Below are 27,908 nucleotides of genomic sequence, written 5' to 3'. Positions count from 1 at the left end.
ACTAGAAATTAAGTTATTGTCACTGTCATCTTTTCTGAAAAATCCTCTTTGCCCAGGATTTCTCTCCTGGGAAGCTGAGAAGCCTGAGAAAAAAAGGAAAACAATATTATCTCATTTGCTTCTTCTGTGTTTTGCTGCATTGGAATGTGGTTGGAGATTGTTTATCCAACATGTGGATTGTTTTTTCTTAACAACCAATCATGGTCAGGCTGTGTCAGGACTCAGGAAGGAGTCACGAGTTTTCATTAGTATCTTGTTAAGCCTTCTGTAAGTATCCTTTAGTATAGCATTCTATAATATAATTTAATATCATATCATATCATATCATATCATATCATATCATATCAATTAGCCTTCTAAGAACATGGAGTCAGATTCATCTTTCCTCCCCACGATGGGGGACCCTGAAAATACCACAAGTTACAAAAGAGAATGCCCTGTGGAGCATACTCTTGTTACTCAATACCTAAAAGAATGTGCTTGCTGGTTTTGAGTAAGTACCTTTTTATTTTTTAGAGTGGAACCCTTTTAACAAGCCAGACTATCAGAAAAAAGTGAAGCACTGATCTTCTGTCCTTGAGGTAGGTTAGGTTATGGGATGTTAGAACTATTAAAATTGTAATTCTTTCCCAACATTTAACACAAAAGTGATAAAGTCACAAATCACCTCTATAACCAGTATATATGACTTTTCAGTGTGCTTTGTAGCACATTTTAAGATGAACTGGAAGTTAGACACTATACCTGAAAAAAATAATAAAAAAAATATTAAACATGCTGCTGTTCAGAAAGATTGATCTTTAGCTTTCCAGTGAGCTTTATGAATTCTGAGGATTATGCTAGTTTTATATTTAGTCATCTAAAAGAGCAAGGACTGAAGTGAAAATCACTTCAACTTTCACACTACCAAGTGAACTCCGTGACAGAAATTGAACATGAGTGCTGAATATAACACTTACTTGCAGCCATTTCTGGTACACTGTCCTCGCCCTGAGCAGAATTTCAGGCAGGATGGACCAATATAAACTGCAGAGAGAGAAATCAATTAAATGGGAGGTTATGCTATGTGCTAAAGAGAGTATGATGAATACAAGGAAGTGTACAGACCTGATCATACAATTATTGTATTTATTTTAATCCCACTATCTGGAAAAGGTCTATGAAAGGATATAAATAATTTGGCTGTGTCAAGGATAGTCAGGGATAATTTATTATTTAATGTGTCATGTCCATCTGTGGCTAAAGACAGTACTGTGGCCACTAGTACTGTCTTAATTACTGTCTGTGAATGAGATCAGATAATTTGGTAGGCATTGACCTTTTTCAAATTTTTTCATTGACATTCCTTTCATCTTAGTTTGGAGATATAATCCAATCTAAATATTGGTACATTCCAGTAGCAGTCTTGTAGATTTAAAAAAATATGTCACTGCTTCTCTCATTGAAATCTACATACTTTACTTGATTTGATTTAGGGGAATAAGAACCTGCCCTGATCTGTCTTAAGTAACTACTTATTTTCATACTCTTTCACTGATTCTTTTAAATGGAACAAAATTTCACATCCTAAAGTGCTCAAAAATACACCACATTTGTTTTACTCTTTTGCTTCATCTTCCTCCAATGACTCCTCATTGACAGTGTTGATATTTGTGAAAACTAGGGAGGATGGACAGATGAGAAAATCTCAGTATAATCTCTTGCACTATAAGAAAGGAAAGTTATAACTTGTGGGCAATATTATCTTAATACAAAATGCTAAAAGGCCTTAACCATGAATAGTGGCATCTTTTCTGTTGAAGAATTGGAGTTACCCACTTGTATTAAAACATTTGGAAGAAACAGCCACTAATTTGAAAATAATCTATAAGAAACAGTACTTCTTCCTTTTCCTAGTTTTATAATGTTGCCCATCACTGCAGGGTGTCAGCTCTCCCTAGCACACACACTCTAAATCCCTCTTAGCTACCCCCTATAACTAAGTCCTCATCAGATTTCATGCGATTTCTAGGTTTTCTCACTTCTCAGGGTGCAAAAAATTATGTTCTGTCTGTTTGATTTTTGTGTCTTTTGAGGTCTTTTTGAGGGGGTGGTAAAAGTAGAAGGGTTAAAGATGTAATGGTGTCATTCAAAATAAAAAAACTTTACAGAAATTGGCATTTTTCCAGAGTTTCTGAAAGATGGCCAGCTTCCAGATTTCATTTAAAACTTGATTCACATAGGAAACAGTCGTGAAGCTAAAAGTCAGAGTGATGAATCTTTGAAAATCTTCCTCTCTTCAAGAATTTCGGTGGATTGCTAATAGTTATGAGTTTTTTCCTACAATACAGTGTAAAACTTTAGTATTTAATAAAGGAAGCATTCAAAACCTCAGAAATTTTTCTTTAAGACTCAATTCCTGTGTCATGGTTCTGCACCTCAAATTCACAGCAAGCACTTTCTAGGCAGATGGTTGGTAAACCTTTTCTTGAGATTGTGCAAACAGGAGCATGCAGCGTCCTTTCATGGAGCTGTATTTTGTTTTATAAGCAAAGGTTTTGCAGATAAATGAATTGTCAAATGATTTTCAAAATCTTGTTTTGTTCTGTTGTAAGGAATTTGTATCCTTGGATTGATTTCATCTTGCTGTGGTTTCTGTGAACCTCTCATGAGTGTCTCCAACACTTAGAGTCAGCATTTTTTAAGATAGCAACTCATCTTTTCAGATACACATAGAAATATTTTCATTTTAAATACCCATCTTTCCCCTTAATTTTACTTTTTGATGTATATAACATCCCTAAAGAGAAGCATTAATACTATACCCAGAATGTCAAGATGATGTTACTTCCAGCTATGATTAAGATAACAATGTTCATTACTTGTAGTGACAAAATTTCCTTAATGATATTACCTTAGCAGCTTCAAGATTTTCTTGTCAATACTAGGCCTCAATATATTTTAAGAATTCTGAAAAATGTAAATATTTACCATTCCTAGGCACCATATCAAACCTTACTGGGAATCACTGCAAAATTTCACAAGCTATTGTACATCAGTATTAATCTCTAAATTATGTATTTCACGCATCTAACCAAACAAATTCTGAATGTAGCTCATTTACTTCCAAAGCACTTAAGGCTAACAAGCAAACTAAAAAATGTTCACTTACTCTTTGTTAACCCTTTCAATCATACTTATTTCTGCATTTCATGCATTTAATCCTGTGTTCCTAAATACTTTTTACTGCCCTTCAAAGTATTCCTTGATAATTCTGGTCCTGGTTTTCCTCTGTAATAAGTAATTTGAATATTTATCAACATAAACTTCTCCCAGTTCTTCAAATCCATTAAAAAAAAAAGGTATAAGTGAAAAATAATTTTCAAAGGGAAGAACAGTTCCCTGAAACAGATGGCACTTTCCCCTGAAGATATGGTAAACAATGTAAGGTTATTTTAGTATTTTGTTAGCAGCATTGCTTGAAGATGGTCTTCTATGTCCAGAAGCAAAATAAGTCCCAGATGCTGCTCTTGTTGCTTTGGCTGCTACAGTCCATGTCCTCAACAGCCAGTGTGAAACCTACTTATGTAATTAGGACTAAGCAGACATAAGAAATGCTATATTAAACCCTGTCACTAATATTTTTTTCCTGGAAAGCATTCAATTAAACAGAAAAACATTATTAGATTATTGTCTTTTCTAATGGCAGACTCTCTCTCTAGCTTCACAATGCACCTGTTACCTAATGCAACTAAGCAGAACAGGAATTTAACAAACTGTAAATTCATTGACTTGTGATGGTGGAAAATATGTTTACTTGGAGCAGCATACAAAATTTACTTTTCTGCTGTGTCACGATCATGGGTAAGAATACTGACTGTTATCGATTGCCCACATATTTCCAAGGATTGGTCCTGTTTGTCTCCACCGAATCCTGGTGTCACTGGTGAGTGCAGCGTTGGGAAGGGGAATGGTTATTCTGTTCCACCTGAAATACATATAACACAGACATTTTACACTGACAGTTATTATGCAACAGTATATTTTGCAGATACATTTATGTATTCTGGAAGCTTTGTGAGAAGCTTAATTTTAAAATCTGCTCAAATGAAGCATAAATTTACAGCAGCTTTGGAAAATACAAATTAAAAATAAGAAGTCCATATATTATACAGTACATGAATACTAGTTATTGTCTTGTAAAACCCAGCCATTTTCCCCCTGTAGGAATACAGACAGCTTATGGCAAAGACCATAAGCTCCTTTGCTGCAGCAGCTTCCCCATCCCCATGAATATCTCCTAAGAGTGAACTCTGTTTGGTGAAAACCCTCAGAGGGTGAGGAGTGGTGCAGAGAGTTTGGCATGCTGCAGTCTGGGCCATCATTCTCTATCATCCACAGAGGCTGCACTTCTGCACACACCAGGAGTAATGGTTCCTATGAAAATTGTATGGGACTAGGGGCTGTGTGCCATCAGATCATAGCAATGCTTCAACTTTCTTTTTGTAAGTGTTGTGGAAGTTGGGACACCAAGGATTTTGTGCTATGCAGAAAAATGCCACAGCTCATTTTTCAGTGAAAACAGTAGAGAAGAGACTCAATGCTGAGAAGGGTTGATAGTGAAAGTGACACTAATAACCACCTCCATCTGCAGAAGTACAGAGGATGTGCTTCACTGAAACCCAGTGCTGGGATTTCACATGAGTAAATGTGTCTGAGGATGTAAATAAAGCTTTGAGTAGTGTTTTTTCTGACCAAGAAGAAAACTTTTGTGGCTTTGACAAGGTAAAAGTTTCCTTCTTATCAATATGCTGTCCACAAGTCGGTTTGTTTGTCATTTCTCTTTAGCATCAAAAATGATTATTATACCACAGAAGCAGCCCCATGCACTTCAGCTTTCATGACTGGGTAGCCAGGGAGGTCAGAACACTCCTTCCTTGCTGTCCCCAGGTAGTCAAAAAGGAATGATGACCCAGAGCTGTGCGCTTTGCTGCTTTCTCCTGCCCCCTCCAGTTCCCATCTGTAGTGCTGTGCATTTTGCATTTTCAGAGAGCTCTCTCACCCGCTGTAGTTTTCGGAGGCGTAGATGGTGCTGTGGGGCAGGTGGGGCCCTGCACAAATCTCAGGCAAACACTCCATGTGCAGCAGCGACCACGAGCGCCCGTGGTTGGTTGAGAACTCCAAGCTGACACTGGTAACACATGGAAGGAAAGAAAGGAGAAAGACACCATCAGGGTACCTGGCATAGATCTCAATGTAGAAGTACCAACATGGAGAAATCACCAAATCTCCTATTTCTCATAACTGATGAGGAAACAAGAGAGAATTTTAAGCAGAATTTGAATACTAAAATTCCTGCAAATGCAAACATGAGACAAAGTTTCGTGAGTCAAACACGTCATATTTGTCACAGACATGTTTTATGAAAAATCCTTTCCTTAGGGTTTTTTCTCCTGAGAAGCTGAGAGGCCTCAGGAACAAAATGTAAACAACTATTATCTACTGCTGTGGAATGCAACAGGTGCATCTTTGATTGGTCCATGTTTATTATTTCTAATTAATGGCCAATCACAGTCTAGCTGTCTCAGACTCCCGGTCAGACACAGGATTTATTATCATTCCATTTTGATTTCTTTCCTTGCAAGCTTTCTGATGAAATTCTTTCTTCTATTCTTTTAGTATAGTTTTAGTATAGTTTTAATAGAATATATATAATAAAATAATAAATTAGCTTTCTGAAACATGGAGTCAGATCCTCCTCTCTTCTCTCATCCTGGGACCCCTGTGAACACCAGCACAAATGTTTAAAACCCCAAAGGTTTTTAGACTGAGGATTGCCTAAACACAGAGTTCTTGTTGGGCCTCCATCTAGCCAGTGTTTGTATGCTGCTGCTGTTAAAAGAACTGCATTATTTTGTATTTAATATTTCATATTGAAATAGCTTCAGATATGAGGAGAAACCTTGGGTTAATCAGAGCTAAACAGCATCGTGTGAGCACAGGACACCTATAACTGCCAGCTGCCAACTATGACATCTGCAAAAGGTGGCAAAAGACCACTAGCTGCTCATGCATGGGCTGTCTCTTTCCTGAGTTAAAAAAACCCAAATTTCTTACAACCTATAAGGAAATCCTTGGATGCCCTACACTCTAAAGACCTTGAAAAACTAATAGAGAAATTGCTTGACTTACTACAGATTTAGTATTTTACTGAATTATTCTTGTAATTTCCTCCATATGATTAGCTCATAATATTCTGTTTTATTTTAAGTAATGGAACATTATAGAAGTCATAATTTATCTCCTCAATATTAAATTATTGGATTATGAATTTTTATTTTCATGATAATTTGCTGACAATATTACTTTATTTAAATGTACCATCACTGCAATCTCGTGTCTATTAAAACAGTTTATGGAGGTTTTGACTAATTTATTTCAGGTTTAGATGCAGAGATACCTTAGAGGGTCATATTTACTGCTTATATCCAGCACGAGTCTCTCACATTTGCAGTAATCAAAGCATTATTAATAATGCTGCAGACTGGGAGATGTGAAATGCTGCAGTATTTGGGAAATACAAATAGGAAAAATGGTGACCTAATGCTTCTTTGGTTATGGAAAAGCTCACTTCTAGTTCAGAAATAGAAGGAAGAATATTGATCTTTCAAAATATATACTAATCTCCATCAGAAAACAGATTGAGGCAGAGACTTTATATAACATGTTTACTGGCCAGGAATGTTTATAGGCAAAGTTCTCACTTTTCATGTAGGAAAATGCTGCTGCCTTCTCTTCCTATCAAATATAAGTGCAGTGTCTTGATTTTTGCTTCCCTTGAATTCTGCTACCCTGCATGGCAACAAGAACTGTCAGTGTTAATGCAGCTCTTTCCAGCTGGAAGTAGATGCGTTGGGACACAGATAAAAGCTCTCATAGTCTCTTACTTTAAACTCTCAACTCTACAAAATATAAAGTAACTTAATCCTCATAAAATATCAATATAAATATTCTCATATGCATATAACAGAGGAGGAACAGTGGGCAGTTTGGTTTTGTGTTATCCATTTGAAGAAGGATATTAAGAACTTTGAGAGCAGAGTAAAGGATGGGCAAGATGGCTTTGAGCAGCAAGCTGGGATGGGCTGAGATCTGGCTTGCTCAGCCTGGTGGGGAGGGGTGAGCTGTAGCATCCTGTGGTGGTGCAGAGGGCACTCACAAGGAAACCAGAGTCAAACTCTCCTCAGTAGTGTCAGGCACACTACAAAGGACAATAACATAAAGACATGGTTTCATAGTTTTGTAGTGTGCATTAGGAAACATTTTTTCACTTGAGCAGCTGAGGTAGCACAGTGTCCATCTGGTGATTTTTCAAGTCATGGATGGGCAGAGCCATGTCTGACCTGCCCTGTGACCATCCATCCTGCAGCAGCAGGTTTCACCAGATAAGCTGTATAGGTCCCTTCTAACCAACATTTCTATGATTCTATAAAACATGGAGCCTAAAATGACTCCCTTCTCTCCCTTTCCCCATGGAAAAATCCACATTGAATATCCAAAAGAAGTAAAGCCAGAAAAAGTGTTCTGTGATCAGCCTACAGACAGTGAGCTCCTCACACTGATGGTCATTTAGATGAGGGTCATTTATCACCAGTCTTACTAGAATTAGATATGCTTGTGGCATCAGTAATCTCAGAGAGGCCAGCAGGGCAGGTTTCTGCTGCTGCCTTTAATGTTTTCCTCCTTACATAGTATTAAGAAGTAAATCTCATACCCATTAGAAACTGAAGCAAAAGTCAATCTGAAATCATGAGCGTATTTCAGAATAATGGGCTAAGAAAAGCAAGTTTTGACCTGGAAAGCTATTAAATGACTCTTTATTGCACATGAGACACATAAATCTGGGCCTGTAAAGATCGGGAGAAATGTTAGCTTTTGAGCAGCTTATATTTGTCTTTATCAATGGGATCCCTTCTTCTGAAAAAAGATTTACAAATCCTTGTATAGATTCAATACACCAAAATATACTAGAATGCTGATGCCGAAAAGAATGATCTCTCCAGTTTTACCTGTTACCAGGTTGGTAAGTTCCACATCCCAAATTGATGGAGAACTGGATCATGTGAGTCACTGAGGAAGGGAGCACTGGGAGGACGTGGAAGTAATCCACAGCCCAGACATTCCTGTTGTGGCCTTGGTGACTCTTTTGCTTCAGGCAAAATTTGGTTGCAGGAGTCTGCAGGTCTGGACTAATGACAACAGAAACCAAAGATGGCACCTTCAAAAGAAATTTAAAAAGGCTTAAATAAGTTTAAAAGGTCACAATGTACCGTTTAAAATACAAAAAGAACTCTAACTGTGCTGAACCAAAAGTGCTGTTCTCTCTCCTTGATTCATTTTGTCAATTTTTTTAGCCACTTTTTTCCACACACAATCCCAAATCAAGCCTTTTACTATTATGTGGATAGGTATTTATTAGCACCCTGGGTACCAGTGATGCTTATCACCTCAGAGGGATGGCATGGTTTGGTTGTAAAGGCACAGAAGAAAAGACTGCACCTTCTGTGTTCTGAGAGGGGCAAGTCTATGGTGTCATTTTCAGCTGGGAGGGGAAGGTGATGTTTGTCCTGGAGCCTTTCAGCTCACAGAAGCTGAGGCAGGGTGGTGGATGTCTGCTCTGGATACGTGAGAATGGTGGAGCAGCAGGAGTTCACAGGCATAACTGGGGAGGATGTTATGCTGCTGAAATAAAAGAAAGCACTGCCTCACAAAGCTTAGCCTTTGTCCTAAAGCAATGTAATTAGAACTTTATTATGTCAAAAGAGGATGTCAGCTTTAAAACTGCTTATTTTAAAAAACTTCCACAATGAATTCCATGTAATTTCAGATCCTATCTCTCCCCAAGTTCCCTAATTAATATTTTATTATTTTACAATTACAGTTTCCTTAGTTTTACAAAAGTTCTGCCCTGTCTTTCACACAGAAGCAGGCGAGGAGGGAAGCCATGCACAATGAAACAATGCAAGTGACTCAACCAAACTCAGGCCAAACACTATTGTAAACATTTGGTTTCTAAGTGCTAAAGTTACAGACAAAATTCACGCAGATCTGTGCTTGAAATCAGCAGCATCTTTACCATCAAACTTCCCTCAGACTATGTAAGCACACTGCATTTCAATACCTAGCTCATCTGTGTGCACTTGTATGAAACACCACATTTTGCCTGTTTTACAGCAGCAGAATAAGGAGACCTCAGGGCCAGATAATTCAGGGTAGACATGGTCTAAGTGCTCCTTTGCCCTAGACAGGAAGGATCCTGAAGGCAAGTTCAAGGTCTTTACTGTCCTGCTGGGGGTGGTGGATGTGGCTGCGAGGCAGCTGCACTTTGGGCAGAGGAGATGCTGCCTGTGCACCCTGCCAGCAGCTGCCTCCCATGGCTAAGTCTGTGCCCTCTCACTGCAGACCCTCTCCCAGCCCCTGATCCCACCAGGAATGACCCTCTCAGGACCCTGCTCCTCAGCATCACACTGTGCCTAGAATGAGCTTGAGTGGAAACAGGAGTAATCATTTGTGAGGAGATGTTATCATTGAAGTTTTCAGCTAATAACCGACAACTTTTGCCCATTGCTTTCCTGCCCATTTCCCCATCCCCAGCCAACCCTGAAAATCCTGCCTGGGGCTGGAGTGACCACCAGGAACTGCAGAGCTGTGCTGCAAAGGTGCCTGACTGCTCCCAGGTCTGCACATGATTTATGTGTTTGGGAAGGCCACGTACGAGTGTGGCCTTCATCACAATATTCCTGTGATGGCTTGAAAAGGGAATGATCTGTCCATTCCCAACCACCTGCTTTGTTTAAGACAATTTACCTTGTAAGCAGCATAGGTCAGGGTATCAAGAGGTATGTGCTCCCTCCTGCCTTCAATCTTGGCATACAGTGTGACATCATTTTCATGGGATTCTCCAGAATCACAAATTCCCCCTGCACAGCACATATTTGAGTGAGAAAAAAATTAATTGAAGCCCTTGTTATTGGAAAGTGGAATCATATATGCAGCCTTAATTATGAAAATAATTACAGTCAGATGCTATTTAACTTGGGATCTGAAACAAAAGAACACCATCCCTAAGGACACAGTGTATAGGAAGTGTTTGATCAGATGCACCGTGGCAGAGATCAAGGGGGCTGACGATTACGAAAACCTCAAGTACCTCTTTTAATCAGATTATCAAAACAATTTAAATAGAAAATGCTGTGCCTCAAGCAATACTTCTATCTGTGTGCTTTAAATCCTATTTACATAGAAATGCTCTGCTGTTGAGTTCTCATCAGTAAACTGTTATTTACTGCTCACACTTCATGCAGTCACACATGTAGGTAGGTACATAACAGCATCTTAAATACTTCTCAGCTGATAGTTTGGCAGCTGAGAACTTCTTCTAAGTAGGAAGTGAGAAAGACTGCAGTGTACCTTATTTGTTGTTCTGCTCCTACTACTGTCTACACCATATCCTAAAAGGGATGGCTGGCTGGCTGGAATCTATTGTACCACACAAAACATGTGTGGTGTGCTTGCCCAACTGGAACAGGGCAGCATTTGAAATATCTTCCTATCAGTAGAACCCAAAATATTCACTAAGCTTCTGTGAAAGAGCAGATGTATTGGCAAATATGAGCATTACGTTCTGCATTATAGTTACAAGATGAATATCATCACACATTGGTATTGTGGAAAAGAAGATTTTAAAACAATGTTTCTGTATTTGAAACAGGAATTATTAATTAATTATTTCCCTGTATAGTATGGTTACTCCAGGTATTAAAAAAAAATAAATCCCAAAATAGAAATAAAAACAGAATGAGGAAGCTTCTTTGAAAAGACTGCAGAGCAGAAAGATTGCACATATTGGAACACTTTCTCTGCTTTTTTGGTTTTGTTTTTTTGCTACAGCCAGCCAGTTCTCGTAATAAACTGGGAGAAGCAGTTCAGAGAACTGGATAACATGTGCATCTCTAATGCGTTTTACACTGTAATAAGGAACATCCATTTGTCTTATCAAATATTATCCTTGCCTGAATGCTCAAACAATTATTTATTTAATTTAAAAATACACAGAGAATACATTTTTCAAACAATATCCTGCTGTCCTCTGTGTCTGCATCTGCTGACAACTTCTCCGCTAAGTTCAGAAGGTTGACAAAATTTCTTTCCTGTTTCTCTTGCAGGTGTTGTAATGCTTGGAAGAAATGAGAAAAAGCATCCTCATTTTCCTGTGCTTTATCCATAATTCATGTAACACAGAGGAGATGTGCAACAATTTAGGAAAACAACATGAGGTCTTCCCCTCATTAAATAAAGTGTGTTTTTTTCTTGTTGATACAGAAGGCTGCTTGTGAAGGTCACAGGTTTATTCTCTGCTTCCTCCTTTATTATTCTATTATTCTCTTTTAAGCAAAAATCCTCACTTTCTCTAAACATGGTGTTGAGAGAATAACCTCATGGAACTTCCTTTATGTGCGAAATAAAAGCTCTGGAAAAATACTGTGAGCATTAGCTACCATGTTCATGGGGATTCTGCTCTGTTGCAACATCAAACTTGTGCAGTGACAGCACCAGCAGGGAGAAGTGACAGGACAGGCTGGCTCTTGGCTGCTTCCTGAGCCCTGGGAAATGGCTGATGTTGAATTTTGCCCCAGCAAGGAAGGTCCACAGATGATGCTAACACCACAGCAGTGCTTTTCATGAGGGGTGCCACATGTAGAACACATCTCCTCCCAGACCACAGCACTCTCTGTGTGAATCTCACCCTGGGCCAACATTTTAACAGATTTAGGACTTTAAGAATGGAGTAAGAGCTTTTGAGGTGAAACTATTCCATGGGTTCATCAGGGAAGGCTGCCCCACTCTATGCTACTCCCATCTTATCCTCATGTGCAACTCTCTGGACTCTGATGGATTAGCACCAGGGTCTGCATGGACATGACCACAGGAGGATATGAAAGGAACCTGTAAAACCTCTAAAGATGACAAAGATATGACCATCTCTTAGTGTTAATTAAGGGGCACTGATTGAAATTAGTGTATACAAGACAAGAAGATGCTTCTCCACATGAGAATTGTTCAGCTGTGCAGCACCGCATAATGTAAATCTCACAGGCTTCACATCTTGTACTACATCAGGAATTCATACTCACCCATACTGAAATAAAACCTCAAGTTCCCATAACCTGTGGTGTCCATGTATGGAGTACATATTTTTCTTTCTCCATCTCTGAGAAATACCATAGCTGAGCCAGATTCCAGGGTTCCACACTCAGTACCAATGACAGCTCCAAAGATGTCCCACCTGCAGAGGCCAACAATGGGTGGAGAAGGTGCAGCAGCACACCACTGATAAACTCATACAAAACATGCCATAGGATTCACTGGTATTTATGAAATTAGCTGTTTCTACTCTTATAGAGGACAAAAAACAACAGTGTTTCAAATGTCATCCCTATACCATTACTTTCATATTCAACATTAGCTTTTAAACTCAGTTGACTCAACTAATGCAAAGTTAGTATCAATATTTAAAAGAATTTGACAGAAATGCATGAATTAATAAAAAAATGAGGCTTTTAGTGAATGCTGCTACCAACTATGTAGTGTTGTATTGTTCTACCATCTTGATTATTTTTTTTCTGGTGCTAAAATGTTTAAAAAATAAATGCATTCTGATTAATTTTGCATAATAAAAGATTTATAGATCAATGAAACTTGAAAAGGCACATGTCCACCATATCTGCTATACAAATATTAAATATGTAGGTAATAGCTGAAAATGCTCTCTTTTCATCTTTTTGAGCATTTAGGGTAACAGTTTTTAACTAACACATGAACAGAGTATGAAAAAAGACTGCTGTGTTTCTAATATGTGATGATATGATCTTTCTCAGTTTTTCTGTACAGCATTTTATCTTATTTTTATTCAGTGATAATTAAAAGGGCTGTTGCAGAATTTTCCAATTAAGTATTTTACATTGAAAATACATTTTCATCATGAAAGTGATGGTTACTTCAAAACTGAATCAAAATGTTTTGAAATACTAGAAAGTGTTGAAATCTTGTGCATTATTTTGGTCTGATATATTATTATTATTCATGTTGAAGTCTTAATTCGTAATTAAGTATTTAAGAATTATAAGGCTGATAAAACAATGAAATTATTTAGAATCACTAAATCCTGATAATCCAAACATTTAACTATCCAGCATGATTCAGGAGGAATGAGAAAACATGGAAGTCCAGAAACCTTTGTGGGAGGCAAAGTCTTTTTCTTTCTCCTTCCACCGGAGACAATCTCTAGCAGGTATGTGCCATATCACAATTTCAAAAACTGTCATTAAAGAACTAAACAGTCTATTTATTAGTTTAACCATTCCAATGATTTCAAAATGCATTTCTGGGATCCTCTAAAAAGCTGTCAGTTTCCCCATGGACCTAAGCTGTGACAGACTGGTGACATGCCTGTTTGGAAATCCTACTTTAAACCTGTCAGTCATTTACACAGGAATTAGTGAGCTTAACATCACTGAAAAGCTTTATGATATAAATAGAAATATTTTAATGGAAGCACAGTTTAATCTAACCCTAATTCTATTGTGCAGATTTTTTAAAGCTAATGTGCAATATAACGTGCAATATAAAAACACAATTTTGAAAATGGGTCTCCCGGGCTGAAGGCAGTACAGAATTAAACAGTTGTGCCTACTTCAACTTACACAAAAAAAATCTCACAATGCTCCATTGATCTTTTGTATGCTCTATTTAGCTCAATTAAAACACTCTGTAGTGACCCACAAAACAGCTCGGGGTCATGAATGATGCAGATCATGGATGTTTCTAGGGATGTTTCCTTTTAGGCAGCATCAGAAATGAAAATTAGAGAATTCTGCATTTTTTTTTTTAAAGCACTTGAACAGGAGTACATCAACACTCTGCCAGTAAAGAAAATGGAGAAGGATCCTGGGTGATGGCATGATTTAACATTTGTATTTGAACTAATTTATCCTTCACATGACTCTTGGAATTCTTCATTATAAAACATGTGATTTATGGACCAAAACGAGACCAACTGAACATGGAGGTCCAAAGCAAGAGTGGGCCTGCTAGGCAGCCTGACGTGGGGATCTGCTCACTTTTAGGATCAGGCTCTAATTCACACAAGTAAAGAGAAGCAGAATGACAGTGGAAATATGTGTGGTACTTAGAACAGCAAGCCCTCCCCACATAGCCTCCCACTTTAGGTGGTAGATGCAAAAAATACCAACCAGCTGCTTATTAAAAACAGTGATGATTCCCTCTGCCCTCATCTCCAAGAGCATTTGGTGCAGAGGAAAGTGGTAGTGACCCCTATACCTGAGCTTCCTTTAGCTCTCCCTTATGAGGGATGCTTTTGCCTTCCCCTTGAGAGCTGGCAGGCTCCAGCTGATGTGACAAAGCAGTGCCTGAGAACCTCCTGCAAGCTCTCTCTCAGGTATGCAGCGTTCTGTATTTCATATATAGTTTAAATAGCATTTAATAGCATATTTCTCTAAGAAGTGATTAAGGAAACTCACTCAAATGTATTTGCATTTAGGCACAGCACCCAAAACAATTTCCAGAGAAATGTTGAAAAGAGGAACAGTAGTGGTGGCAATTTTATATGATTAGGATGTAGTCATCACCCAAGTTCGGTGTTTATTTATGGCAGCATGCAATTTAAATCTCCATTCTTATAGAACAATAGAAAGAAGGAAGTTTCTAATATAGAGTAAAATTTCCAAAGAAAAAAATAGGAAAAAGGTTATGAGGCCTTGGGCTGACGGAGTGGGGGCAGATCAGGACCTGGCTGCTGGGACACAGAACGACAGAATCGAAGGAGGGCTGCACCCTCCCTTGCCACCTGCAGCTGGAACCAGGCACCCTGTGACAGGAAAAGTGACATTTGCCCAATCCAGAAGGAACTGTACAATTGCTGACCTGGCTTGCAAGTCTCCCAACTTATCTTGACTAAGCACCCAGTTCTGTAGAGAAGGTCTACCAACAGGGCAGATATCCACAGACAGCACTCCCATCCTGGTTTTTTCAGGATGGAAAAAAGATGGAGAGCACATCTCAAAGGTGTCCCACATGGTCACATAGAACACAACACACATGAACTCATTTTCTTCCCTTTGTCTGAAGCAGCACCTGCTGCCATTAGCTGATTATTTGAACTGGGACAGAGTCCACAGTGAATATTTTTTCTGTAAACCCCAAATATATGTATGTGTCCACAGGACATATTAGCATGTATTTTTTAAAAGGTGCTCTTCACTTTCAGCACAGCATAGGCAGCATTTGAATCAGTTGCTAATGATCTGAAGTACTTTGTAGGTTAAAATCAACATTCAGTGGAGACCCATAAATTAGCAGTGTATGTTTCTCACTGCCCTGGGATTACAGCCACTAATTTTTTTTTTTTTTAAATAGAAAAGAATCAAGACCTTACTGAGGCTATTTTCTTTTTGTCAGAATTTATACAATGAGGTATATAAAATGAAGCTTCTTTATACCAGGACATATTTTTTAAAGCTCACTCATGTTTTGATAAAAGCAGTAATATTGCTGTCCTAGACATTTTTGTTTATTTTCTGCATCCTTGCAGCAGTTCCTGCTGGATATGGCTTTATAGGGACCCTTTGAATCACAAAGTATATATTCAAAATAGAAATAGTAAATTATCAGCCAGACCCTGAGCTCTTGCCCAGCAGGTATGGCTGTGCTTTGGGTGATGCCAGATGAGAACAGACTGCTGCTTCAGCTTTCTTGCCTCCACCTTCTCCTCCTCTTCCTCCTCCAGCACCAACAGGCATTTGTACAAGCAGGAGCTCTCTCTCAGTAAAGTGAGGCTCACAGCAGTGATCCAGAGGAGATGAATTTCTCAAGGAATTTGATATCACATGGACATGAGCTTGTTAACAACACTCTGGTGTGAATTAACAAAACAGATCACCATCATGTGTTTCATTAGAATGGTTACATTACTCACAAATGCCATTTTTTTCATTAAAAACAGTGATGACAGGATGGTCCAGAAAGAAACTGTTCCTCCTGGACTTCCTGGTCTTGTTTCTTCCTAAAATCTGCAACCATGTGCTATTTACAGTATCGCTATTTACTTCATCACTGACTACACAGCAAAGGTAAGAAGCAATTCCCTGTTTATCCCATTTCCTCATCCCTGGAGTGCTGCTGCTGGGCTGTGCAGGGCCCTGCTCCGGCTGGGGACACTCACCCTTTGGGCTGGCTCTCAAACTCCTCTGCCCACTGCTCCTGGGCATCCTCCATGGAGAGGTCCACGTCGCGGGTGGTGGCGAAGTTGAACTCGCTGCCCTCGGTGCCGTGGAAGTAGATGGAATTCCCGTCGGACTGGCAGCTGTGCTGTGGGCACAAGGAGCACAGGGGAGCTGAGGTTAGGCTGGGTTTGTGCAGTGTTCACACATTGTCAGAGCTCAGCGTGAGCTGTACTTATCTAAGGGCTCGCTGATGTCTGAAACTAAATAAAAACCAGATGGTTATCTTGGATCTTGTCCTGCCCCACAATTATTGTGTCCTAATCTTGTACCCGCTTCCCTACAAACCCACTACAGACCATGGTAAAACTGTGTTTGCATTGAGAAGTCATGTACCACATCTCTGGGTGTTTATTTTTATTTTAAAGCATCTTCCTTACATCTGGCGCACACACAACTCTGTCTGCAAATAACTTCAGTAGTATTTCAAATATTGTTACAGAGATTTTGTAGGCGTAAGAGTTTTGTGCTGTGAAACATGTCAGATCTCTGGGTTTGAATTTTTGCCAAAAGAGGTATTTGTGTGTAAAATTGCTATGCACTGCCATACAGTAGACTTTGGGCCCCAAGTGTATGGCTGAAAAGGCTGTATCTGCTGTATTTAGCAAATGCTATTGCATAACAAATAGCTCTGGAGGCCACAAGCTCTCGTGATAGAGCAATCCCAGGGGTCCTGAGGCTGCTCCCAAACCCAGTGTCTTCTGCTTTTCCTACTGCATTTCTGCACACACTGCCTCAGCAACATCAAATGGTGCATTGTGTCTCTCCAACATACCATGGCCACCAGAACTCTCCAGGAGTGCTGGCCTGGAAGGAGCTGCTTCTGAGGTGCACAAGGGGGTCACAGCATAAATTTTATTTTTTCTTCCATCCTACTTTTTTTATTTTCTTGTGTGTCAGATAAAAAAGCAGTCTGCCAAATCTGTGAGGCAGAAACAGGTACTAGAATTTTCTAAAGATTATCTATCTTGCCTTAATGCAAACAGAGCACTTTGCAGTTTTTTGAATTCTTCATATTACAAAAAGTACTGACAAAACAAATTCTCTCAAAGACGTCTTTTATTCCTGTGTATGTGTGTGAGATCTTGCTCCTTAAGACAGGAAGCTGAATTAAGGAACTATTAATTAGAATAATTCTGCATTCCTACAACATCTCAGTATTTAAAAAAGAGATACAATAATGCCAAATTGCATTGACCTTTTCAGTATTGTCTGTGCAGTGCCCTCTTTTCTCTGAACCCCTTCGTAATGCGCCAAGGGAAAATATGACAATCACATCTTCTGCACTTAAAAAGGTCATGGGAGCGTCACATAAGGGAATAATTAGATTTTTAACAAAGAGAAAGGTGGGGCAAGAAATGAAAACTGCTCACTACATCTTAGTCTATGGGTTTTTATGACCAAAGTACAAAATAACACATTTTGTCATATTCTATAACACTTTATCAATAAAGTCATATAATTGAAATTCTTTTATTGATGATTTTCAAGTATGGTTCTCAATACCTCCGCAATTAATTTATATAAAGGAACATAATTTTTATATTTCTGGAGGTGTCTACATATTGTTAGAAAAGAACTGTGAGTACTTGAAGTCTGATTTTTGTATAGAGAGTTCCTATTCTGTACTTGAATGACAACAGCTCTATGTTTATTAACACAGAATAAATATCACATAAAAATATAACACATTGTAAAAACCTAAAGACTGTTTCAACTGCTAAAATAAACTAATTGCTGTTAAAGTGTTTTTTTCCCAAAGAAAGGTCAAAGCAATAGAATGATCCTGAAGTGTTGATAACTTATCACAGAAATTAAATAGATTTTGTCACAAGTCTCCTTTCTCCTTGGTCTGTTAATGCAGCATACACACAGTATACCATATATGCCACTGAAAAGGCAGAATAATTTACACATCAAATATATTATAACTAGCAGAAATTAATGAGACAGTTTTATGTCTTCTCTTTGAAAAACAGCAGTTGTACTATGCAGTTATTTATAATGGACTGAGAAATTGCTTTTGTTTACTGATTTTAACCTTCACACTCATCAGTATCGCTAACACCAGAATTTTAAGAATAATTTCTTTGTTGTGCCTCTTGATTTACAGAACTTTCTTCATTTGCTGAAGACAAATCAAGTATCCTTTATCTGTCAATCAATCTGCCACAAAACTCTCATTATCTACACGGAGTCAAATAAATACACTAAAAATTAATATTCAGGCTAAAACTTTATTCAAATTTATACATAAACCTTCATCTCAGGAAACAAACAGCTAAATAGATCCTATTGAGGTAGATATTAGAATTACATACAAGCATTGGAAAATCCTCTATAAGAGCAACTTATATCTCAGGTGCTAAGTTACATATAAGTATGCATTTGATAGTGGGTATGTAATTAGTAATCTCTTGCCTGATGAAAACCATCTATTAAAATAAACACAAATCAGATACAACCTCATTATCTTTTAATATTTGTACATCCTTCTGCTGTCTAGCAGAATATTTATTGAATGGAGTTTTCATTTAGGCTGTCAAGATAAATAAATGGGCAGTTTGGCAAGGGGGGGCATAAATAATTATTTATACAGTGGTGTATGATGAACACTTTATGAAAGCTCAAAATCATAATTTATTTAATTAGTTCTATAAAGCTATATTTCTGCATTTATACAGAAATACTCCATAGTATCTATGAATATGTATTTTATGCATATTTTATGTGTTAACGAACCACACAACGTATGGCTCAAATCACAATCTGCTCCTGTCAGCCTTGGCTCCTGTGAAACAGCTACACAGAAGAGAAGTTCAGTCTGGGGTTTAACTCCCCTGTTATTCTAAATACCTGTGAAACATGTAATAGGAGCTCATGACCTTAAAAAAGAGTGAGAAAGAGAAATGTGCTCTAAACCCAGGTATGGATTTTACAGAAGTTCTGAGGGAGTGCCACCATTTTCTTGCGCAGTTTTGCCCCAGTGCCAGCATCCAGGACGTGGGGCACACCTGCCCATGGGGGAAGCAGATGTGGATGAGCTCCATGAGCTGAGCTGGCCAAGCAAGGGCCAGGGCTCCTCCACTCATGGTCTGATTCTCTCCCACCTGCCTGTATAACTATCACCTTTAGATTTTTTCTTTTATCTTCCCAGGCAGTCACTATCTGTCACTGCTTTTACTGCTCTTTTGTTTACCTGATGGGCTGCTGAGGGAAGAAAAACGTCAAAGAGCCCTCAGCTAAATTTTCCAGGAGCAAAGGAAGCTCTGCAGGAGATGGTTCTCACCAGCATTGCCCCAGCTACCTTGTCAGTCTTGTTCAGCATCCAGGAGGCTGCTGAATATGTTGGATTATTTTGTGGGTTTGCAGAGGGCTTGAACAGATTAAGGACAGAATTGAAACCATCAGACTCCTTTTCTCTTGGGTTCAACCCAAGATTTGAATTCAAGTCTTAGGAAAAAAAAAACCTTAAGTACAATTCACATATTGTGTTATCTCTTTCCCAAATTAAAGGTTTTACACTTGTGGTGGAAGGCTACATACTTCCAGTATTAAGGACTGAATTTCACAAGTGTTTATTTTGTTATTCCCAAGAGGTAAAAAATGTGGAATGTACACATAATGAGTTTTAAAACTATTTGGATTAAGCTCTCCCTAAACTGGAGATCCTCTGGATTATGTAATTGCTCTTTTATGAATTCCAGATTAAATTTGTTCTCTGTTTAATTTTAATTTACATTTAAATAATGTATAAAATAAGAGGAAGTCAACTTGCTATGCAAAATTTGTAACTAAAAGGGCCAAATGAAAGCCACTTGTAGGATATTTGCCCTTGCTACCATGGAAGCATCAGCTGTGGGTCCAGAACTGAAGCACCATTCAATTTTGTTTAAAGGGGATTAAATGCACGAGGAATATTTAGTGTGTCCTTGTGCAAATTACAACACTGAAACGTTCAACTAATTTGTAAGGAAAAGTTAATTTAGAGAATGAGTTCTTTGACAAATCTGATAAACATAATTTCACAAAGTTTACTCCCAGATCACCTACATAACAGAACACAAGACACAGGCACTTGAAAGAAGCCTCTTCACAACAGTTGCTGTTGCCCATTGTTTGCAACTGGAATGGGACCATCAGCCTGACATAAGTCAACTGCTGTATTCCTAAATAAACAAGCCCTGCCTGTTGCCAAATGGAAAGAAGCCAGGTTCTGCTCAGGGACTGTGGTGATCCCAAGAGACCAAAACCCAAAAAACCAAAAAATATTTTAATTTAGTCTGGCACTACCTTGTTCACTAGCGGTAATTGTTAAGCTATTGCTCTGCAAGAATAGGGCAAAATGAAAATTGGCTGAATGTATTCCTGAATCTCAGCATTCTTGGATTTACTTTCAATCCAATCTTCACTCTGAATTTGCTGTTTCTGAAGTTTTTATACTAGATAGTTATAGTATCACTGCTTTTTCCCCATTTTCAAGGCCCTGCATGGCTCATCCTCACCTGCCTCCACCATTTCCCATATGCCCCATCTTTTCTTTTCCTTGACTGTCAATGCTTGTCACTACATGTGCTGGTGAGACAACCCACCTTGCAGGTCCTTGCCCATTCTCCCCACTGCTCTTGTCAAATGCCCACATGATTTCCTTCAGACATTTGCTTAGTGCTCACTTCAGCAAGCCTTATCAATGATTACGCTGAAGAGTGCACTGATGACCAGGATGAGCATTCTCCCCTCCTGCAGCATTTCCTTTTACTCCCATACATTCCCAACCCCAGCTTATTCCCTGTTTTATAAATGGATGGCAATGTCCTGGCACACAGGCTCTCTTTTGGGTTTGTGGATGGAAAGGCAGCAGTGGTACATTCCTTGATAAGGAATCTTTGATGCTACATTGGTATCAACAACTACCAAAAATACACTTTCACTCTAAAATTGCTGTTGTCTATGAATATTTTCAGTTTATTACTATAGTTCTTAACCAAATTGTCTACAAGACCCTGCAAGTTTTACTAATTCATATGAGATTTCTACAACACATTGTGAAGACATTAGTTAATGGGAGAGAGCCCAAGCATGGTTTTAAAAACAAACTTTTGTCAAGAGCCCACCAAGCTCTTTATCCTACACTACACTTAGATTTTAGGTTCTTTTAGGAAAGCCTTGTAAGGGAATACAATATAAGCCCATTTGTTGTCATTATAGTGCAAGAGTTCTATTGTCATTACATTGCAAGGGTTCCATGTTGCTAGAGTTTTGTACCTCCTTGATGTTTCTTGTAGGCAGCTTCACTGAGCACTAATGCTTTCCTCTTCTCCCAGTAGTCAACTGACTCCAGTTCCCTCAATAAACCAATCCACTCTTTTATAACACTCTTCTTCTTGGCTACAGGTGTGGCCTGTTAAAATCAGGCCTGCTCCTAATCTTTAATAATTAACCCACCTGCAACTCTTTAAGATTACTTTCTATACTACCTTTATTTACTTATGTTGTATCTCCCTACAATACTTCTTGATCATATGAGATCCAGAATTGTTTAAATTATGACTTCTCAAAACCATTGGTCAGCAAAAGCAGGAAAGTCAGATTTGGTGAAGCAGGCCCTTTACAAGTGGATCTCTTTAAGGTTTCATAACTAAATAAGGGCCTCAGGTAGATCTGGGATCCTACATCATGTAATATGTCTGAACGATCTCCATTTCTCTAAAGACTTGCATGCAAGCACCACATAAGGAGACATCAGGTACCCTCAGTGTGACCTCTTGCCCAGGAGGAGCTGGAGATCTCCAGCCCACCCTGAAATGAGAACCAGCAAAAGCCTCAACCAGATCAGCCTCGGCCACAGCTGCAGCTAAGCACACAGGCCTGAAGATTTTTAGAAACTCAAAAGACAAATATTAGGAATGTAAACAGAAGCACTGAAGTTCATCCTAGCCAGCTTCTGTCCCTGTTGTTCAAGTCAAACTTGTGAATCAATAAATACCTCTTGGCTTTACAGTATGGGATTTCTTACTTGGAGAGTGGAACAGAGGGCAACTAAATGATACAACTGTGCCATTCGGCAAAGCATCAACAGGAAACACTAGTGTGAAATTCCTCAGTGTAACAGATTTTTGGCTGAGGTCTTGCATATCATCTTCCTGAGGTTCATTCCTGCGCTCCCATGAAAATGTTGTTCACCTCTATGCCTTTAAAGCACTCACAGTCATCTTTACCATCATTTAATTAGCTTTTTATCAGTGACGAACACCAATGCTCTTCTTCATATTATCTCCCCTGGGCCTAATGGCCCTGATGATTCTTTCAGACAGCTGTAGCCTCACAATTTATTTTTTGGCGGCATTTCTTGCATTGGAATGAATGTGTTGGGCATTTGGGCAGTGCCAGCTTGCAAAGGGCTGACGGCAGATGGAAAGAAATCTGCCCAGTATGCCTTCACCTCTACACAAGCAGAGGGCCATCAATTTCCACCATTAAGGAGTTGTCACGCAGCCCACCCAGCTGGAGGAGCATCTCTGATAGCTAGGCTGGCTGGCGTATGCTGTTCAAATACAAAATGCACTTTAAAAAGAAACAAAAATATCTTTTGTCGGCAAACTGAAAATGCGCGGCGTTGACCGCAGCCAATTTTTTAATGACTGCAATATTTTAAGTGATTATTTTTGCCACTTCAAATTGCTCCTTAGAGAGGAGAGGTTTTTTAATTAAAATCTAGGCAATGCAAACAGATGAGATATGAGAAGCAGAGGAACAAGAAGAAAGATGAAGAAAATTAATTGAAGCTGCATTGTCAATGGAGCTGTAAATTAGATATTGTGTCTTTCTGGAAATGAGTCATGCAGGTTTTAGAAATTTTAAAATTTTGACGTGATAGCAGGTACAAGGCTAGATTAAGTCCTGATAAAATCATACTTTGTATGCAATGTGTCAGTCAGCAAAGATGCAGTTACAGAATTTAGGGACAACTTCAAATTCTAAATTCTGTGAATTTGGCTGCTAATGCTCCTGGCCTGAAATTCCTTCTTTGACCAAAGAAAAGAACACAATGTGATTAGAATACCTTCCCATGAGAAAAACAGAGCTTTAGTCTTTCCTATGTGTTACATTTTTACATTATTTAATGTAGGCTACGGAACAAAAACTTTGGCTGCACAAGCAGGCAGGAGCACAGAGGGTTATAGGGCACCTTCCCTTTCCAAAACAATGGGATGAAACTCGTCCTGTGATGCAGCAAGAAACATTTAATAAAATGTGTTTGCACTCATCATTTCCGATTGTAGACTGTTATTCAAAGGCTAATGCTCCAAACACTTTGCCTGTTTATGAGTGATTCATATGATTTGTGTGGTTCTTGGTTTTCTAGGACATTTCATGATGTTTGTACAACATCAATTGCTCCGGCGATGACCGATTTCCTTAATGAGTCATTTAACTGGCATGATCTGAGCTATTCCTCCATGCCCTGGGAACTACTAATGTTTGGAGCACTCTGCCCTGAGCATTATCTGCTCTTCTGAAAGCAATGGTGTGCATTTACACCACTGTAAAATCAGAGTGAGAAAGAATCAAGCAAAGTGGTTTCTACTCTTTGGCATCTAATAGGTCAATTCTTGTTATTTTCATTGACGTGCATCTCACAGTGACCTGTGAAGATCAAATTCTTTCCTTCTAGGAGGCAGGAAGACCCCCTGTGCTTGGACACCAGCTCAGAGCTGATGCTGGCTCCCTGCCATCCCTCTCAACACTTCCAAGCCACGGGGAACTGGCATGGAGAAAGGTGTGGGCTCAGCCTTGCTGCCCAACATCAACTCTCAGCTGCCCAAATGACTCACAGCACTACAGCCAACCACCTGCCAGCTCTAATGAACTACTAGGCATTGTATCTAAGTATTCTTATTTTAATTACAAGTCTGTTTATTAGGGAATAAAAAAAAGGCAAGAGCAATTCCACCCATGGGCTGGGACACAAATGCCTCCTCGTGGGCACAGCTCAGAATGGCCACAATCTAAAGGCAGCTGGTAGACAGGTTTTGTGCACCCTGCACTGCTTTCTTCAACTCTCCTCCCCTCTCACACTCCTCGTCCCACCCACAGAGAAGCAGGAATGTCTCTCAGATGAGGTGCAGCAGGAAGTCTGCCCATCTCTTCCCAGGAAGATGTGGCGGATAAGGGCTCCTGCGAGGCAAAGCAGCTGGCTAGAAGGCTGGGTTTGGCCCACAGAACAAATGCTGCCTTGATATATCTTATCCAAAAAACAAAGGAATCTTGTCAGAAGAATCTATCTCTTTGTAATTTTGACCAATACAAGGTCATAGCAATTTCAGTCTGACATTTTCACACTGGCATATATAGAATATCACCTCTCATCCTTCAAACAAATACCTTCAAACTGATTCAGAATATGGACACCTGAACACTTTTTAAAGCAAGAATTTAAAAGCAAAAGGAAAAAAAATCTTGTTTATTTTAGCACAAACGAACCCAAAAGATACATATATGGATCAGGATGTTTGTTTAAGAAGACTATCCAAAGCCATTTCATTAATTAACAGAGTATTCAGACATTTGTAAATATTCTCTGGAATGAGGGAGGATCAAACAGCTAAATCAGTCTTCCTTTTTGCCAGATTCCCAGGGCTGTGTGCATGTCTTCTCTTCTCAGAAACACAGAACAATGCAGGTTCAGGAAGGACTTGCAGGTCAGGGATGTGCACGGCCCTGCTCTGCTCAGGGTGTGGGAAAAGGTCACAGTGTTTTACATACAGTATTTTCAGCATATTTTCTGAGTGTGAGTGACTCTTTTCTAATGCAACTTTCCCTTCTGCTACACTGGCATGCATATCTGGGAAATGAAAAGGAACTGAACGGTGATGACCTGTTATTTAAAGAGCCTACTGAATCAGGATACAGGGATTGGAATATTTTCAGGGTTTATTGGTCATGCCCACAGTAGTAAATAACATAGATCAGTTACCATTCCCTAGTGCTAAACACAAGGTGCTCAGTGAGGCTGGCACACACCTGCCCCCATTGCCCCATCCCAAGCCAGGCTGCACACACAGAGCTCAGCACCAACAATCAGCCTCAGGTGTAGTCCCCAAACCCTGCAGACCAAACAAACCAAGCTGTCCAGCTGGATGGCAACCTCCAGCCCCCAAAGGAAGAGTGGCTGCAAATACTGTGAGACAGCAATTCTGTAACTTGACTCTTCTCAAAGATGAAAAGTGTCACTGGGTTAACACACCACCACCAGATACATTGTCCGGCTGGTGTCTGAAACCATCCATTCTGCTCTTTCCCAATGTGGAAAAATTCCAGAGACAGGTGGTTTGGTCTCAATGTTATTGCTGTGCAATTAAACATTGCAGAAACAAAAACTCAAAGGCTACTAAGGTTGTCTCCCTTCTTAAAATTAGTTTTAGAGTTTGGACGACCAATTTTGGACTAGGACAATCAGAGAAAACAAAAGAATTTCTAAATGCTGTACCTCAAAGCTCAGCAATTTCTGGTCAAATAGACAATATCAAGTGCCCAATGAAAGCTGAAATTGGGTTTCTGTTACACAGGAGTAGAGCTCCAAGGAGCATTTTTGACAGAAGTACAGCATTCTTCCATTCATTTCAGCAATCTCAACCACCAGAGCATCATCCTGACCATGCTCATGCTCAGAGCTGTCACTGGAAATCTTGAAGCCCAGTCAGGAATTTATCCTGTTCAACACCCTTCCACACAGCCCGACACAGATAAACACGTTCAGTGGATCCAATTAATCTCCTAAGGGTTGCTTGGCCTTGATAACAGCCTCTCTCTTGCCTTTTGCTGTCTTCTTTGGAACCAAGACACACAAGCTCAATGGATTATCTCTCAGCTTGCATCCTGTCTCAGTAGCCAGGTCCAGCTGTGTCTGCAACCAGCCATGTGCTTCCAAAGGAGCAGTAACTGCTCCTGAGGGCAGCAGGAAATGCAAGGAAATCCCTGGGCCAAGCTCAGGCAGACTGGGAGAGGAGGAGAAACTGCTTCCCAAGCTGGGCACAGGAAAGTTCCCACAGTGTTTATTGAGAACACAGCATCCAAACCCACCAGACTGGAGTGAGTGAACACATTGCTGCAAATTTCTCAGTAATACTCTCACTGTCCATTCCAATGGTGTTATCTTCAAGGGATGTACCCTCAAAGATGAGCCAGGGACTCAGCAGGCAGCAAGGATGACACCACTCCTCTGTGAGGAGAGCATCTGCCTGTGGATGCACACTCAGCTGTGTCATTTGCTGTCAAGGACAGAGAGGGTCTAATGACCTAATCTTACATGTTAGATCCTCAAGAAATATTTGTAAGGCTAGTTTTTCTAAAATATAAATTGAGAGAGGATGGAAGGATATGAATTGAAACTTGTATGGCACAAACAGGCTTGGGTATCAGAGAAAAGGTCTTGTGAGACTGGAATGAAGTTCAGCATTGTGACAGTGAAAATGGGAACTTCAGGCACATAGGTGAGAGTTAGAAAAGGCAGCAGGAGGCAGCAATGAAACTGCATAGAATCACAGAATATCCTGAGTTGTATGGTGCTTACTGAGATTATCAGAGTCCAGCTCTTGGCCTGCCCAGGACATCCCAAGGATTTCACCACATGCCTGAGAGGATTGTTCAAGCCCTTGAGCTGTGTCAGGCAGGGGCTGTGACCCCTGCCCTGGGGAGCCTCTTCAGAGCCAGCCCAAACACCCTCTGGGGAAGAATCCTTTCCTCACAGCCAGCCTACACCTCCCCTGACACTGCTTCTTGTCATTCCCTCAGACCTTATCCCTGGCCACCAGAGAGGAGATTGGTGCCTGCCCCTCTGCTTCCATGGGGAAGCTGCAGGCCGCTATGAGACCACACTTTGCTGATCCCTCAGTAAAAATATATAGAAAAAAATTAAATTGCTGTACAGACTTTGTGAACAAGGATCAGGACTATTTAGCAAGTTCCTGTTGCCTGGGAAGCAAAAAGACTTGTAGAAAAAAGGGAACTAGAATTATCTGTGATGGAAGCTACCCCTGTAACACTGTTAGGGTTTCTCAAACATTATTCTGTGTGCCAGTGACTTTGGCAATGATAGAGAAATCTCCTAAAGCCTTCCTCTATGCCATACTTAATGTCATTAGCACAATCTACAAAGATTCTTACCTTTCTCCTTATATAAAATATTATGTTTGTGATGAACTGAGATTAGAGGTGTTTTAAAGAAAACAATAAAAGATTTTGTAAAACGTATATAATATTCCAAATATGAAAAGCAAAAAAAAAAGTCAAAAAATTTGTTCTTGGTGTTAGAATGCTACGACAGGTTTTATGCTGATCTGATGTAAATCTTGACCCAATTTATAGTCTTACATTTGACATAACATGAAATTCACATTGCAAAATCTGTTCAAATTATATTTGGCAAGGTTGTTCCTGAAAATCTGAGGAAGACTGCAGCAAGAGCTAAAAATGAAAAGAGTGAAGGAGTGCTCTGGTGACAATACAGACACACTGCAGGGTCCCATGAAGAATTAAAGGCCTGCCTCAAACATAGCCTTAATCTAGGGT

At 39.5% G+C, this 27,908-nt stretch overlaps 1 protein-coding gene across 1 annotated transcript in view; it reads right to left on the bottom strand.

The window, feature by feature from the left end:
- RELN (reelin) overlaps positions 1-27,908 on the bottom strand; it is a 240,566-nt gene that overhangs the window by 102,561 nt on the left and 110,097 nt on the right. Inside the window, exons 11-17 of the mRNA XM_058805958.1 lie at positions 16,280-16,425; positions 12,174-12,325; positions 9,847-9,959; positions 8,049-8,257; positions 5,042-5,170; positions 3,858-3,967; positions 960-1,026 (exon numbers count right to left, since the gene is read on the bottom strand). Coding sequence (XP_058661941.1) covers positions 960-1,026; positions 3,858-3,967; positions 5,042-5,170; positions 8,049-8,257; positions 9,847-9,959; positions 12,174-12,325; positions 16,280-16,425 — 926 coding nt within the window. The remainder of the gene's footprint in view (positions 1-959; positions 1,027-3,857; positions 3,968-5,041; positions 5,171-8,048; positions 8,258-9,846; positions 9,960-12,173; positions 12,326-16,279; positions 16,426-27,908) is intronic.

Source organism: Ammospiza caudacuta, chromosome 5, assembly GCF_027887145.1.
Source record: "Ammospiza caudacuta isolate bAmmCau1 chromosome 5, bAmmCau1.pri, whole genome shotgun sequence".
NCBI lineage: Eukaryota > Metazoa > Chordata > Aves > Passeriformes > Passerellidae > Ammospiza > Ammospiza caudacuta.
Note: the sequence above shows the minus strand (reverse complement) of the source record. Positions and strands in the feature narration are given on the sequence as shown.